Source organism: Nerophis lumbriciformis, linkage group LG37 (genome assembly GCF_033978685.3).
Source record: "Nerophis lumbriciformis linkage group LG37, RoL_Nlum_v2.1, whole genome shotgun sequence".
Taxonomy (NCBI): domain Eukaryota; kingdom Metazoa; phylum Chordata; class Actinopteri; order Syngnathiformes; family Syngnathidae; genus Nerophis; species Nerophis lumbriciformis.
In genome coordinates, this window is record NC_084584.2 from 5847373 (window position 1) to 5861166 (window position 13794).

The 13794-nt window shown below is 29.6% G+C and overlaps 1 protein-coding gene across 6 annotated transcripts in view; it reads right to left on the minus strand.

Moving 5' to 3' along the window:
• Positions 1-1286: 1286 nt before the first annotated feature.
• The window catches only part of LOC133577550 (periostin-like), a 113506-nt gene continuing 100998 nt past the window's right edge, over positions 1287-13794 (minus strand). For 5 of the 6 annotated variants that reach the window (XM_061931500.1, XM_061931498.1, XM_061931497.1 and 2 more), the window contains 4 exons: positions 5482-5526; positions 5291-5377; positions 5179-5214; positions 1287-1654 (listed from right to left, as the gene is read on the minus strand). In XM_061931500.1, coding sequence (XP_061787484.1) covers positions 1596-1654; positions 5179-5214; positions 5291-5377; positions 5482-5526 — 227 coding nt within the window. In that variant the 3' untranslated portion in view covers positions 1287-1595. The remainder of the gene's footprint in view (positions 1655-5178; positions 5215-5290; positions 5378-5481; positions 5527-13794) is intronic. The other variant, XM_061931499.1, reaches the window with a different exon arrangement.

The following is a 13794-nucleotide window of genomic DNA, read 5'->3' on the forward strand; positions in this document are numbered from 1 at the left end:
TTGTTTATATTTTAAATATATTTTATTTTGAGAGCTTCTAATATTTTTCTAATTAATTAATAAGTATTATTTTTTTAAATTAACTAACTTAATCTATGTTTATATTTTAAGTATATTTCTTTTTTATTTTGAGATTTTGTAATATTTTTTCAAATTAATTAATAAGTGAGTATTTTTTATTTTATTAACTAACTATCTTTGTTTATATTTTAAGTATATTTAATTTTATTTTGAGAGCTTCGAATATTGTTTTTATTAATATGTGAGTATTATTATATTTTTTTTCATTAACCAACTAACTTAATCTTTGTTTATATTTGAAGAATATTTCATTTTTATTTTGTGTCCAAAATTTTGTGACCATATTGATATTTTTAATATTTTTTTTTTTGCTAAAATCAGATATTGTGTCAGCTTTGTATTATAGGAGACTAAGTATATTATTATTAACTAATAATGCTCGTGTTGCCCTGTAAGCATCCGCGTAAAGCGAGGGTGTCCAAAGTGCGGCCCAGGGGCCATTCGCTAATGGCCATAGATAACTTTTTAACGGCCCGGGGCACAACCCTTAGCATTTTCATATTAGCATGCTAGCTTTTTTTTTTTTTGCAGGTATACACCTTTGTGTTAAATATTTTTTTACTTGACAAGTGATACTTGTTAACATGCTAACGTTAGTATGCTAGCTTTAATTTTTTTTTAGCAAATTTTATAAGTATACCCACCTCAGTCATATTTTGGTACTTGATGCCTGTTAATATTAGCATGATAGCATTTTCAATGAGTTTTTGTACATTTTTTGTTTCTTGGCGCATGTTACAGTTAGCATTTTAGCAAGCTAACATTAGCATGCTAGATATTTTCTAACTAATTTAGCAGGTATACACCTCAGTGTCATATATGTTGGTATTTCACTAGAGCTAACTGTAGGCATGCTATTGCTAACAAGTTAGCATAATACTGCTAGCTTTTATTTTTTTTAAATTAAATTTTCAGTTACTTGACAATAACTGTTAGCATTTCGGTCCTGCTTTGGCTCTTCAACATTCACATGCCATTTCTACTGAAATCGCATTTTTTGGTTCTTTAACATAAATCTGTATATTGTACAGGTTTTGACGGTGAAAACTACTAAAATGTCCGTGCATCCTCTGATTTGTCAGTCTGTGGCCCTGAGTGGAAAAAGTTTGGGCCCTAAATGAGCTAAATTGGATTGTAAATTAGAAACCGATGGTAGCATTACAAGGCTAGTCGGGTAGGAAGTTAAGCAAGTAGAGACGTAGGGAAAATAGTAATAAAATGTATTTTAATGACATTGGGATAAAATTACAGAGTGACATCGTCTTGTCATTAAAAAGCAGCCATTTTATTGGATGCAAGCACCATCAAAGCTTAGAAAATGTCCCCAAAGGTGAAATTGTGGAGAGAAAAATGAAAAAAAAAAAAAAAATCTTTCATACGCGACAGTGTTGCCCTCTTAGCTCACAGGAAATGTTCAAAGTGCGCACGCGGCAGCACTCATGCACCAAAGTACAGCCGGACTGGTCCACCAGTTCATCCGTGGGCGGTGGGCTCGGAGCACTCACCACTTCATCTCACTGCCTGGCCTTGCGGGGACGCTTCACCAGCCGAGTCCTCCTCCTCCTCATGCCGGCTGGGTGAGAACCACAAGAAGAACATTGTGAGGGATGTTCCTCACCTGGGATGGAACCGTACCAACATTTCATATCGCAGTTATCGGTATTTTTGTTGCAAGTATTGAAAAGGTTTAGACTAAATAGCTAAAAAAAAAAAATCGGGTTTCTGTTATAAAAGTCACTATTATGCTAGAGTTTTAATCTTTTAAGTATTTTATTGCCTGAGCTTTAAATGTTTTTATTTATTTATTATTATTATTTATTTATTTTTATTATGTTGCAAGTATTGAAAACGTTTCGACTAAATAGCTAAAAAAAAATTGGGTTTCGGTTATAAAATACACTATTTTTCTAGTGTTTTAATCTTTTATGTATTTTATTATTTTTTATTTATTATAATTATTATTAATACTTTTATTTATTTTAATTATGTTGCAAGTATTGAAAACGTTTAGACTAAATAGCTAAAAAAAAAATCGGGTTTCTGTTATAAAAGTCACTATTTTGCCAGTGTTTTAATCTTTTAAGTATTTTATTGCCTGAGCTTTAATTGTTTTTATTTATTTATTATTATTATTATTATTTATTTATTTTTATTATGTTGCAAGTATTGAAAACGTTTCGACTAAATAGCTAAAAAAAAAAAATCGGGTTTCTGTTATAAAATACACTATTTTTCTAGTGTTTTAATCTTTTATGTATTTTATTATTTTTATTTATTTATTATTATTCTTTATTTATTTTAATTATGTTGCAAGTATTGAAAACGTTTAGACTAAATAGCTAAAAAAAAAATCGTGTTTCTGTTATAAAAGTCACTATTTTGCTAGTTTTTAAATCTTTTAAGTATTTATTGCCTGAGCTTTTATTATTTATTTATTATTATTATTATTTATTTATTTATTTGTATTATGTTGCAAGTATTCAAAACGTTTCGACTAAATAGCTAAAAAAATTGGGTTTCTGTTATAAAAGCTCACTATTTTGCTAGTGTTTTAATCTTTGAAGTATTTTGTTGCCTGAGCTTTTATTATTTGTATTTATTTATTATTATTATTATTATTATTATTAATTTATTTATTTTTATTATGTTGCAAGTATTGAAAACGTTTCGACTAAATAGCTAAAAAAAAAAAAATCGGGTTTCTGTTATAAAATACATTATTTTTCTAGTGTTTTAATCTTTTATGTATTTTATTATTTTTATTTATTTATTATTATTATTATTTATTTTTTTATTTATTTTAATTATGTTGCAAGTATTGAAAACGTTTAGACTAAATAGCATAAAAATAAATCGGGTTTCTGTTATAAAAGTCACTATTTTGCTAGTTTTTTAATCTTTTAAGTATTTATTGCCTGAGCTTTTATTATTCATTTATTTATTAATTATTATTATTATTTATTTATTTTTATTATGTTGCAAGTATTGAAAACGTTTAGACTAAATAGCTAAAAAAATTGGTTTTCTGTTATAAAAGTCACTATTTTGCTAGTGTTTTAATCTTTGAAGTATTTTGTTGCTTGAGCTTTTATTATTTGTATTTATTTATTTATTATTATTATTTATTTATTTATTTTTTATTATGTTGCAAGTATTGAAAACGTTTCGACTAAATAGCTAAAATAAATTGGGTTTCCGTTATAAAAGTCACTATTTTGCTAGTGTTTTAATCTTTTAAGTATTTTATTGCCTGAGCTTTTATTATTTGTATTTATTTATTATTATTTATTTATTATTTCTTTTTGTTATGTTGCAAGTATTGAAAACGTTTAGACTAAATAGCTAAAAAAAAAAAATCGGTTTTCTGTTATAAAACTCACTATTTTGCTAGTGTTTTAATCTTTGAAGTATTTTATTGCCTGAGCTTTTATTATTTTTATTTATTTATTTATTTATTATTATTATTTATTTTTATTATGTTGCAAGTATTGAAAACGTTTCCCCTAAATAGCTAAAAAAAAATTGGGTTTCTATTATAAAAGTCACTATTTTGCTAGTGTTTTAATCTTTAAAGTATTTTATTGCCTGAGCTTTTATTATTTTTTATTTATTTATTACTATTATTATTTATCTATTTATTTTTATTATTTTGCAAGTATTGAAAACGTTTCGACTAAATAGCTAAAAAAAAAAATTGGGTTTCTGTTATAAAAGTCACTATTTTGCTAGTGTTTTAATCTTTTAAGTATTTTATTGCCTGAGCTTTTATTATTTTTATTTATTTATTATTATTTATTTTTATTATGTTGCAAGTATTGAACACGTTTCCCCTAAATAGCTAAAAAAAAATTGGGTTTCTATTATAAAAGTCACTATTTTGTTAGTGTTTTAATCTTTAAAGTATTTTATTGCCTGAGCTTTTATTATTTATTTATTTATTTATTACTATTATTATTTATTTTTATTATTTTGCAAGTATTGAAAACGTTTCGACTAAATAGCTAAAAAAAAAAAAAAACGGATTTCTGTTATAAAAGTCACTATTTTGCTTGTGTTTGAATCTTTTAAGTATTTTATCGCCTGAGCTTTAATTATTTTTATTTATTTATTATTATTATTATTATTATTTATTTTTCCCGGTTTTCACGAAATTCCAAAACACCCATTTCAAACTGTTACTACGTGAACATTTTTCAACCGCGTTGTGTCACCAATATTGTAAAGAAATTCCTGTTTTCCTCAAAATTCCCAGGAAATTCCCACTGAAATGTATTCAGTTATACAATTCTCTCAATTTTGCGCCATTTTTTTTTCTTCCAACCTTTCAACCATCCACAAACACTGTCCTTCACATATGTCGAACGCAAAACATGTTGTCCCTTTCCCCAAATTCCCGGTTTTCCCGGAATTTACGGTAATTTTCTCCCCATTGACAATGAATGGGCAATATACTGAATATTCCACATTTCTTATCCGATTTGAACCGTTCCAAAATCCACACACTCCACTCACCCTGGACATTCAAGCCAGCATGTTTCCCGGTTCCGAAAACTCCTTGATTACCCGGAATTTCCCCCCATTGAAAATGAATGAGCAATATAGAAACCTCTCCATATCCCGCATTTCTTATCCGATTCGAAACGTTCCAACATCCACATTCAAGCATTCTAGTTTTACTCACGCGTATTGGCGGTTCGGCGTCTCGTGCACATAACACATTCACACGCAATTCCTACCGGAATTGCAAATTCTAGTTTAATATTTAGAATGCACAAAAAAAAATCCATCTGTTGTCATGTCTTTCATAATGATTGTGAACAAAAGGTAACATATATATTGTTTATATATATATAATAAATCATACAGCTCTATTGCCCCCCTTGTGTCTGTGCCGTCACTCCACCGGTAAACATAACAGGGACTATCCAGGACTATCTGCTGTGTGCTCAAACAACCACCAGGTAACATCAGTGAGCAGATAATACCGTATCATCTCTTTCACTTTTATCAGGTCATCATAGTGCGTTCTTCACCCTCGCTTTAAGTGAAGGACGAGGCAAAAGCCAAACCAAAGACCCCCCTTTATAAGTCTTTTACCTGGACCGTTCCTGGCGGCAGCAAACCTTCCTCCCTCTGGAAGACGGAGAGAAGAGGTTATCGGACTTGGACACACACACACACAGATGGTAATCCCGAGTCAGGATGTCACCTTGGATGAGTTTGGTGATTCTGTCAGACTCCTGGTCGATCAGGTTGGGGTTGCTGTGGATGGTGGTGATCCTGGAGAAGTCGGGCCCTGAGCGGGGGGGGGGAGACACGGAGCGTGAGACTTCAAGGAAGTCGATTCAGGTTTACACCAAGAGGACACAGACACCGGTTGGTTTGTCAAGGGAGGCCTACCCTCAATGATTTGAGGCTCGACGTGCGCACTGAAGCGGGCTCCACCTTCAGACCGGCAGTGAAGAAAATCATAAGAATGATGATTTCATTGCAGTCATTGAGTGACTGACACATGGACACACACACACACAGTCCTCCACCACACCCCTCGCCTTAGTCCACATGCACGCCACATCAGACGCACAGACATCCGACGTCATGGTGCACCGCCAAACATCTCTCCGCGATTTTACGATCGCACCGAGCGGAGCCGTCGGCGTGATTTACGCTTCTGGAGGAGCTCTGCAGCTGCCGGGAGGCTGCGGAATGATTTCTTCATTTTTACTGGCACCGCTCTCCTCCTCTCACCCACAAACTTTTAACAGCTGTCTGCCACGGAAGAACTAGCAGTAAAAGCCTCCCTTTTTAATAGGCGCACTAAACCCCCCAGTAGAACTTAATAGAAGACACCTTTGTTATGTCGGAGAAATGACCGGATTTTCCACAATAACCTTCTATACTGCACCCTTGAAGGGGAACTGCACTTTTTTGCAAGGAACAGACACCTTCATAACAATATGTAATATGTACAATATACACACTGCAAGTATATATATATATATATATATATATATATATATATATATATATATAAAATGTAGTATAAAAATAAAATAAAATAAATAAATAAAAATAAATAAAAATAAATAAAAATATTAAAAAATTCAAATTAACCTTGATTCTTATTGGTGACGATTCTTAATCGTTAAAAAAAAAAAAAAAATCAATTTTGAAATTAATTGTGATTCTTATTGGTGATGATCCTTAATCGTTTAAAAAAACAAAACAAAAAAACCCAACAATTTTCAAATTAATCGGGATTCTTATTGGTGACGATTCTTAATCGTTAAATTTTTTTTTTCTTTTTAAAAAAAAAATAATCGTGATTCTTATTGGTGACGATTCTTAATCGTTTAAAAAACAAAACAAAAAAACCCCCAACAATTTTCAAATTAATCGTGATTCTTATTGGTGACGATCCTTAATCGTTAAAAAAAAAAAAAATCTAATTAATCGTGATTCTTATTGGTGACGATTCTTAATCGTTAAAAAAAATAAAAATTAAAAAAATTATCTATTTTAAAATTAATCGTGATTCTTATTGGTGACGATTCTTAATTGTTAAAAATAAATAAATAAATAAATAAAAATACATTTTAAAATTAATCGTTATTCTTATTGGCGACGATTCTTAATTGTTTAAAAAACAAAACAAAAAAACCCAACAATTTTCAAATTAATTGTGATTCTTATTGGTGACGATTCTTAACTGTTAAAAAAAATAAAAAAATAAAAAATTTCAAATGAACTGTGATTCTTATTGGTGCCGATTCTTAATCGTTAAAAAAAAATTAAAAAATAAAACATTTCAATTAAACGTGATTCTTATTCGTGACGATTCTTAATCGTTAAAAAAAATAATAAAAAATTCTAATTAATCGTGATTCTTATTGGTGACGATTCTTAATCGTTTAAAAAACAAAACAAAAAACCCCAACAATTTTCAAATTAATCGGCATTCTTATTGGTGACGATTCTTAATCGTTAAATTTTTTTTTTTTAAATTAATCGTGATTCTTATTGGTGACGATTCTTAATCGTTAAAAAAAATAAAAATTAAAAAAATATCTATTTAAAAATTAATCGTGATTCTTATTGGTGACGATTCTTAACCGCTAAAAAAAAAAAAAAAAAATACAAAAAAAAATAAAATAATAATTATTGGTGACGATTCTAATCGTTAAAAAAAAAAAAAAAATTTTTTAGAATTAATCGTGATTTTTATTGGTGACGATTCATAATCGTTTAAAAAAACAAAAAAACATTTCAAATTAATCTTGATTCTTATTGGTGACGATTCTTAATTGTTAAAAATAAATACATAAATAAATAAAAATAAATGTTTAAATTAATCATGATTCTTATTGGTGACGATTCTTAATCGTTTATTTAAAAACATTTTTTTTAAATTAATCGTGATTCTTATTGGTGACGATTCTTAATCGTTTAAAAAACAAAACAAAAAAACCCAACAATTTTCAAATTAATCGTGATTCTTATTGGTGACGATTTTTAATCGTTAAAAAAAACAAAAAAATAAAACATTTCAAATTAACCGTGATTCTTATTGGTGCCAATTCTTAATCGTTAAAAAAAATGAATAAATAAAAAATTTCAATTAATCGTGATTCTTATTGGTGACGATTCTTAATCGTTAAAAAAAATAAAATAAAAATAATTTTTTTTTTCAAATTAATCAGGATTCTTATTGGTGACGATTCTTAATCGTTAAAAAATATAAAAAATAAATAAAAATACATTTTAGAATTAATCGTGATTCTTATTGGTGACGATTCTTAATCGTTTAAAAAAAATAAAAATAATAATAATTTCAAATTAATCATGATTCTTATTGGTGACGATTCTTGATCGTAAAAAAAAATAAAAAATAAAAAATGTTTTTCTAATTAATCGTGATTCTTATTGGTGACAATTCTTAATCGTTAAAAAATAAAGAATAAAAATAAAAATCTATTTTCAAATTAATCGTGATTCTTATTGGTGACGATTCATAATCGTTAAAAAAAATAAAGAAATAAATAAAAATATATTTTTAAATTAATCGTGATTCTTATTGGTGACGATTCTTAATCGTTTAAAAAAAATAATACTAATAATTAAAAATAATCGTGATTCTTATTGGTGACGATTCTTAATCGTAAAAAAAAAAAATTTTTTTTTTATTTTTATTTTTTTTAAATGAATCGTGATTCTTATTGGTGACGATTCTTAATCGGAAAAAAAAAAAAATACATTTTAAAAAAGACTAAAATTTTATGAAGGAATGAAGTCACTAATAGAACTGCCATCCAAGGTTATCAAAAAAGTATAGGTTTTGGATCGAGAATCCTTTTGAGTGGAGAATCGATTCTGAATCGAATCCCGAGTAGGTATTCAAGTATTCCCGACGAGTAGCACAGTGGAACCTCGATTTACAAACCCCTCTATTTGAGAACTTTTCGATTTACAAACTTTTTAAATCGAGTCAAATATGCCTTTGGTGCTTCATTCACTCATTCATTTTGTGTGGCGCCTGCAGGCGAAAAGAAGGGCGCAGCATTTTTGAGGCGGCGGAGCCCTCCACGTCACTTCCTGCGGAGCACACTACTATTGACGACTCAGCGTTTCGGCCTGTGTGCCTTTTCGCCTTTTGACAAGTTTGGTCAATTTTGCTTACTCGGTGTGACTCCTAAAGAGACAACAGACCAGCGTGGGCAGAAGGAAGGAATTGCTGTGGAATTAAATTTAAAAAAAATACTAGTAAAATAATGGTGCACACGAGTGTGGAAGAATCGACGAAACAGGCTTCGTACCACAAAAAATGCCAAAGCAGACTTATTTCACAGCGAAACTAACTCTCGTTCAGCGGTGCTCCTTCTATACACAACTACACACACACTACCCCTCTTCTCTCCCTCTGTGGATTTTTTGACTTTTTTATTTTTATAGCGACATGGTTGAGGATTTTTTGTGATTTCTGATCCTTTGTGAGGGCACCAAAAGGACTTCTGTGCACGTTGGCAGTATTGTACAGCACTTTGTGGACAAAGTGTACAAACCTTCACTAAAATAAAGACTTCCGTCGAGGCTGGAACCAAATATTCATATTTACATTGTTTCTTATGGAGGAAATTGCTTCGACATCCGAACTTTTCAATTTACGAACTCTGTTCAAGAACCGGTAAGTCGAGGTTCCACTGTATATCCAATGTAAACTAGCATCGAGCTAACACATTTTTGCTTTGCTAGCATGGAAAAGAGGCAGTCCACTACGAATTAAGTGCCCGAGCAGAGTCCGAAACCAGACGTGACGTCACGCGGGTCGAAGGTATCTGGAAATGGTACTTTAAAAATTGGTATCCATCCCTAATAGCAATTGTTAAATAACTTTAAAATGAGTTCTAAATGACACGTTGCCATTTTGGGGGAAGCTGTTTCCTGGGAAAGTCACGTGTCAACAACCACCCCAGGTCATATCTGCCCACTCTCAAACCACGCCTCCTACCACTCAACCCGGAAACACCGCAAATAGTCCGATGCCACATCTGCCCTTTGATGTACTTCTGGTATGGACTACAGATCTAACTTTTTAGGGAATCCGGAAGCAGTTCTACGTCATAACTGCCCACCCTCAAGCCACGTCTCCTACCACTCAACCTGGAAATACCCGATGCCACATCTGCCCTTTGATGTACTTCCGGTATAGACTACAGATCTCAATTTTTAGGGAATCCGGAAACAGTTCTACGTCATAACTGCCCACCCTCAAGCCACGTCTCCTACCACTCAACCCGGAAATACCGGAAATAGCCCGATGCCACATCTGCCCTTTGATGTACTTCCGGTATAGACTACAGATCTACTTTTTTAGGAAATCCGGAAGCAGTTCTACGTCATAACTACCCACCTTAAGCCACGTCTCCTACCACTCAACCCGGAAATAGCCCGATGCCACATCCACTTCCGGTAAGCACTACAAATCAAATTTTTTAGAGGCTCCGGAAGCGGAAGCAGTTCTACGTCATATTTTCCCACCCTCAAGCCACATTTCTTACCACTCAACCCGGAAATAGCCCAATGACACATCCACCCGGTGATGTACTTCCGGTATGGACTACAGATCTAATTTTTTAGGGAATCCGGAAGCAGTCCTACGTCCTAACTGACCACCCTCAAGCCACGTCTCCTACCACTCAACCCGGAAACAGCCCGATGCCACATCCACTCCCGGTATGCACTACAAATCAAATCTTTTAAAGAATCCTGGAGTGGAAGCAGTTCTAAGTCTACTTTTCCCACCCTCAAACCATGCCTCCTACCAATCAACCGGAAAAATACCGGAAATAGCCCGATGCCATATCCGCCTTTTGATGTACTTTTGGTATGGACTACAAAACAAAAGGTCGAATCCCTTAAAAACCTACAAAGGCGTGATTTGAGAGTTGGCAAAAATGACGTAGACCTACTTCCGCTTCCGGATTCCTTAAAAAAAAACCCTGCATACCTGCAGGGTTCCCATCCAGTTTGGATGTCAGGACACAATCCAAAGATTGCCGAGAAACACCTGAACCAAACTTATTTGGGCCAACACTCCGAGTTGCGCGCTATAGACGACATTTAATTTGGAGATTTTAATACGATTGTTACATCGTGATAACGTATGTTGTCGACATGTAAACGCCCGCGTCCTCCATGCAATGTAGCCAGCTCGCGGCTAACGTCCCTCCACAGTGCAAAGCTGCTCCTTTGTCAATAGTCTCCGTCTCCAAACTACTATTTAACTAAATGCAAGTACCTTTATCACTGGAGGACGAGGAATGGTTAAACAGGTTGCTACACTACACACCATAGAAAGATACAATACTGTACCTCATATTTTGTCTTTTTTTTAAATCAATCATAAGGACTTTTTATCTATATTTTATCTCATAATTTTGACATTTTATCTCATAATCATGATTATTTTATTTCATAATTTTAACCTTTTATCTCTTAGTAATTATTTTTTGTCAGGATTTTTTTTTACATCATTATTTTGACTTTTCATCAAATAATTATGAAGTTTTATCTAATTATTTCTACTTTTGATCTCATATTTTTGACTATTTCTTTCATAATTTCTACATTTTATCTGATAAGTATGATTTTTTGTCACAATTTTTTTTACCTCATTAATTTGACCTTTTATCTATTTTTTTTTACCTTTTATCTTATAATTTTGACTTTTTTTATCTTATAAACATGTCTTTTGTGTCATAATTTTGACTTTTTACCTTACAATATTGACTTTTTGATAGATAACTACTACTTTTTATCCAATCAATTCAAATTTTTATCTCATATTTTTTACATTTTATCTCATAATCATGATTATTTTATCTTATAATTTTGACCTTTTATCTCATAATTTGGACATTTTATCAAATAATTATGACGTTTTATCTAATTATTTCTACTTTATAAATGTTTGTTATCTCGATATTTTATCTTATAATCATTTATGTATGCAATGATTTTTTACTCTTTACCTCATATTTTGTCTTTTTTATCAAATCATAAGGACTTTTTATCCAATTATTTCAACTTTTTATCTATATTTTGGCTCATAACTTTGACATTTTATCTCATAATCATGATTATTTTATCTCATAATTTTGACATTTTATCTCATAATCATGATTATTTTATCTTATAATTTTAACCTTCTTTCTCATAATAATTTTGTTTTGTCAAGATTTTTTTTACATCATTATTTTGATTTTTTATCAAATAATTATGAAGTTTTATCTAATTATTTCTACTTTTGATCTCATATTTTTGACTATTTAATAATTTCTACATATTTTATCTGATAATTAGGATTTTTTTGTCATTATTTTTTTACCTCATTAATTTGACCTTTTATCTATTTTTTTTTAACCTTTTATCTCATAATTTTGACTTTTTATCTTATAAGCATGTCTTTTGTGTCATAATTTTGACTTTTTACCTTATAACATCGACTTTTTAATAAATAACTACGGTACTACTTTTCATCCAATCAATTCGACTATTTATCTCAAATTTTTTACATTTTATCTCATAATCATGATTATTTTATCTCATAATATTGACCTTTTATCTCATAATTTGGACATTTTATCAAATAATTATGACATTTTAGCGAATTATTTCTACTTTATAAATGTTTATCATTTCGACATTTTATCTCATAATCAGGTTTTATGTATGCAATGATTTTTACTCTTTACCTCATATTTTGTCTTTTTATCAAATAAGGACTTTTTATCCAATTATTTAGACTTTTTATCTATATTTTATCTCATAATTTTGACATTTTATCTCATAATCATGATTATTTTATTTCATAATTTTAACCTTTTATCTCTTAGTAATTATTTTTTGTCAGGATTTTTTTTTACATCATTATTTTGACTTTTTATCAAATAATTATGAAGTTTTATCTAATTATTTCTACTTTTGATTTCATATTTTTGACTATTTCTTTCATAATTTCTACATTTTATCTGATAAGTATGATTTTTTGTCACAATTTTTTTTACCTCATTAATTTGACCTTTTATCTATTTTTTTTTTACCTTTTATCTTATAATTTTTACTTTTTTTTAATCTTATAAAAATGTCTTTTGTGTCTTAATTTTGACTTTTTACCTTACAATATTGACTTTTTGATAGATAACTACTACTTTTTATCCAATCAATTCAAATTTTTATCTCATATTTTTTACATTTTATCTCATAATCATGATTATTTTATCTTATAATTTTTACCTTTTTTCTCATAATTTGGACATTTTATCAAATAATTATGACGTTTTATCTAATTATTTCTACTTTATAAATGTTTGTTATCTCGATATTTTATCTTATAATCATTTATGTATGCAATGATTTTTTACTCTTTACCTCATATTTTGTCTTTTTTATCAAATCATAAGGACTTTTTATCCAATTATTTCAACTTTTTATCTATATTTTGGCTCATAACTTTGACATTTTATCTCATAATCATGATTATTTTATCTCATAATTTTGACATTTTATCTCATAATCATGATTATTTTATCTCATAATTGTAACCTTCTTTCTCATAATAATTTTGTTTTGTCAAGATTTTTTTTACATCATTATTTTGATTTTTTATCAAATAATTATGAAGTTTTATCTAATTATTTCTACTTTTGAGCTCATATTTTTGACTATTTAATAATTTCTACATTTTATCTGATAATTAGGATTTTTTTGTCATTTTTTTTTACCTCATTAATTTGACCTTTTATCTATTTTTTTTAACCTTTTATCTCATAATTTTGACTTTTTATCTTACAAGCATGTCTTTTGTGTCATAATTTTGACTTTTTACCTTATAACATTGACTTTTTAAATAAATAACTACGGTACTACTTTTCATCCAATCAATTCGACTTTTTATCTCATATCTTTTACATTTTATCTCATAATCATGATTATTTTATCTCATAATATTGACCTTTTATCTCATAATTTAGACATTTTATCAAATAATTATGACATTTTAGCGAATTATTTCTACTTTATAAATGTTTATCATTTCGACATTTTATCTCATAATCATGTTTTATGTATGCAATGATTTTTACTCTTTACCTCATATTTTGTCTTTTTATCAAATAAGGACTTTTTATCCAATTATTTAGACTTTTTATCTATATT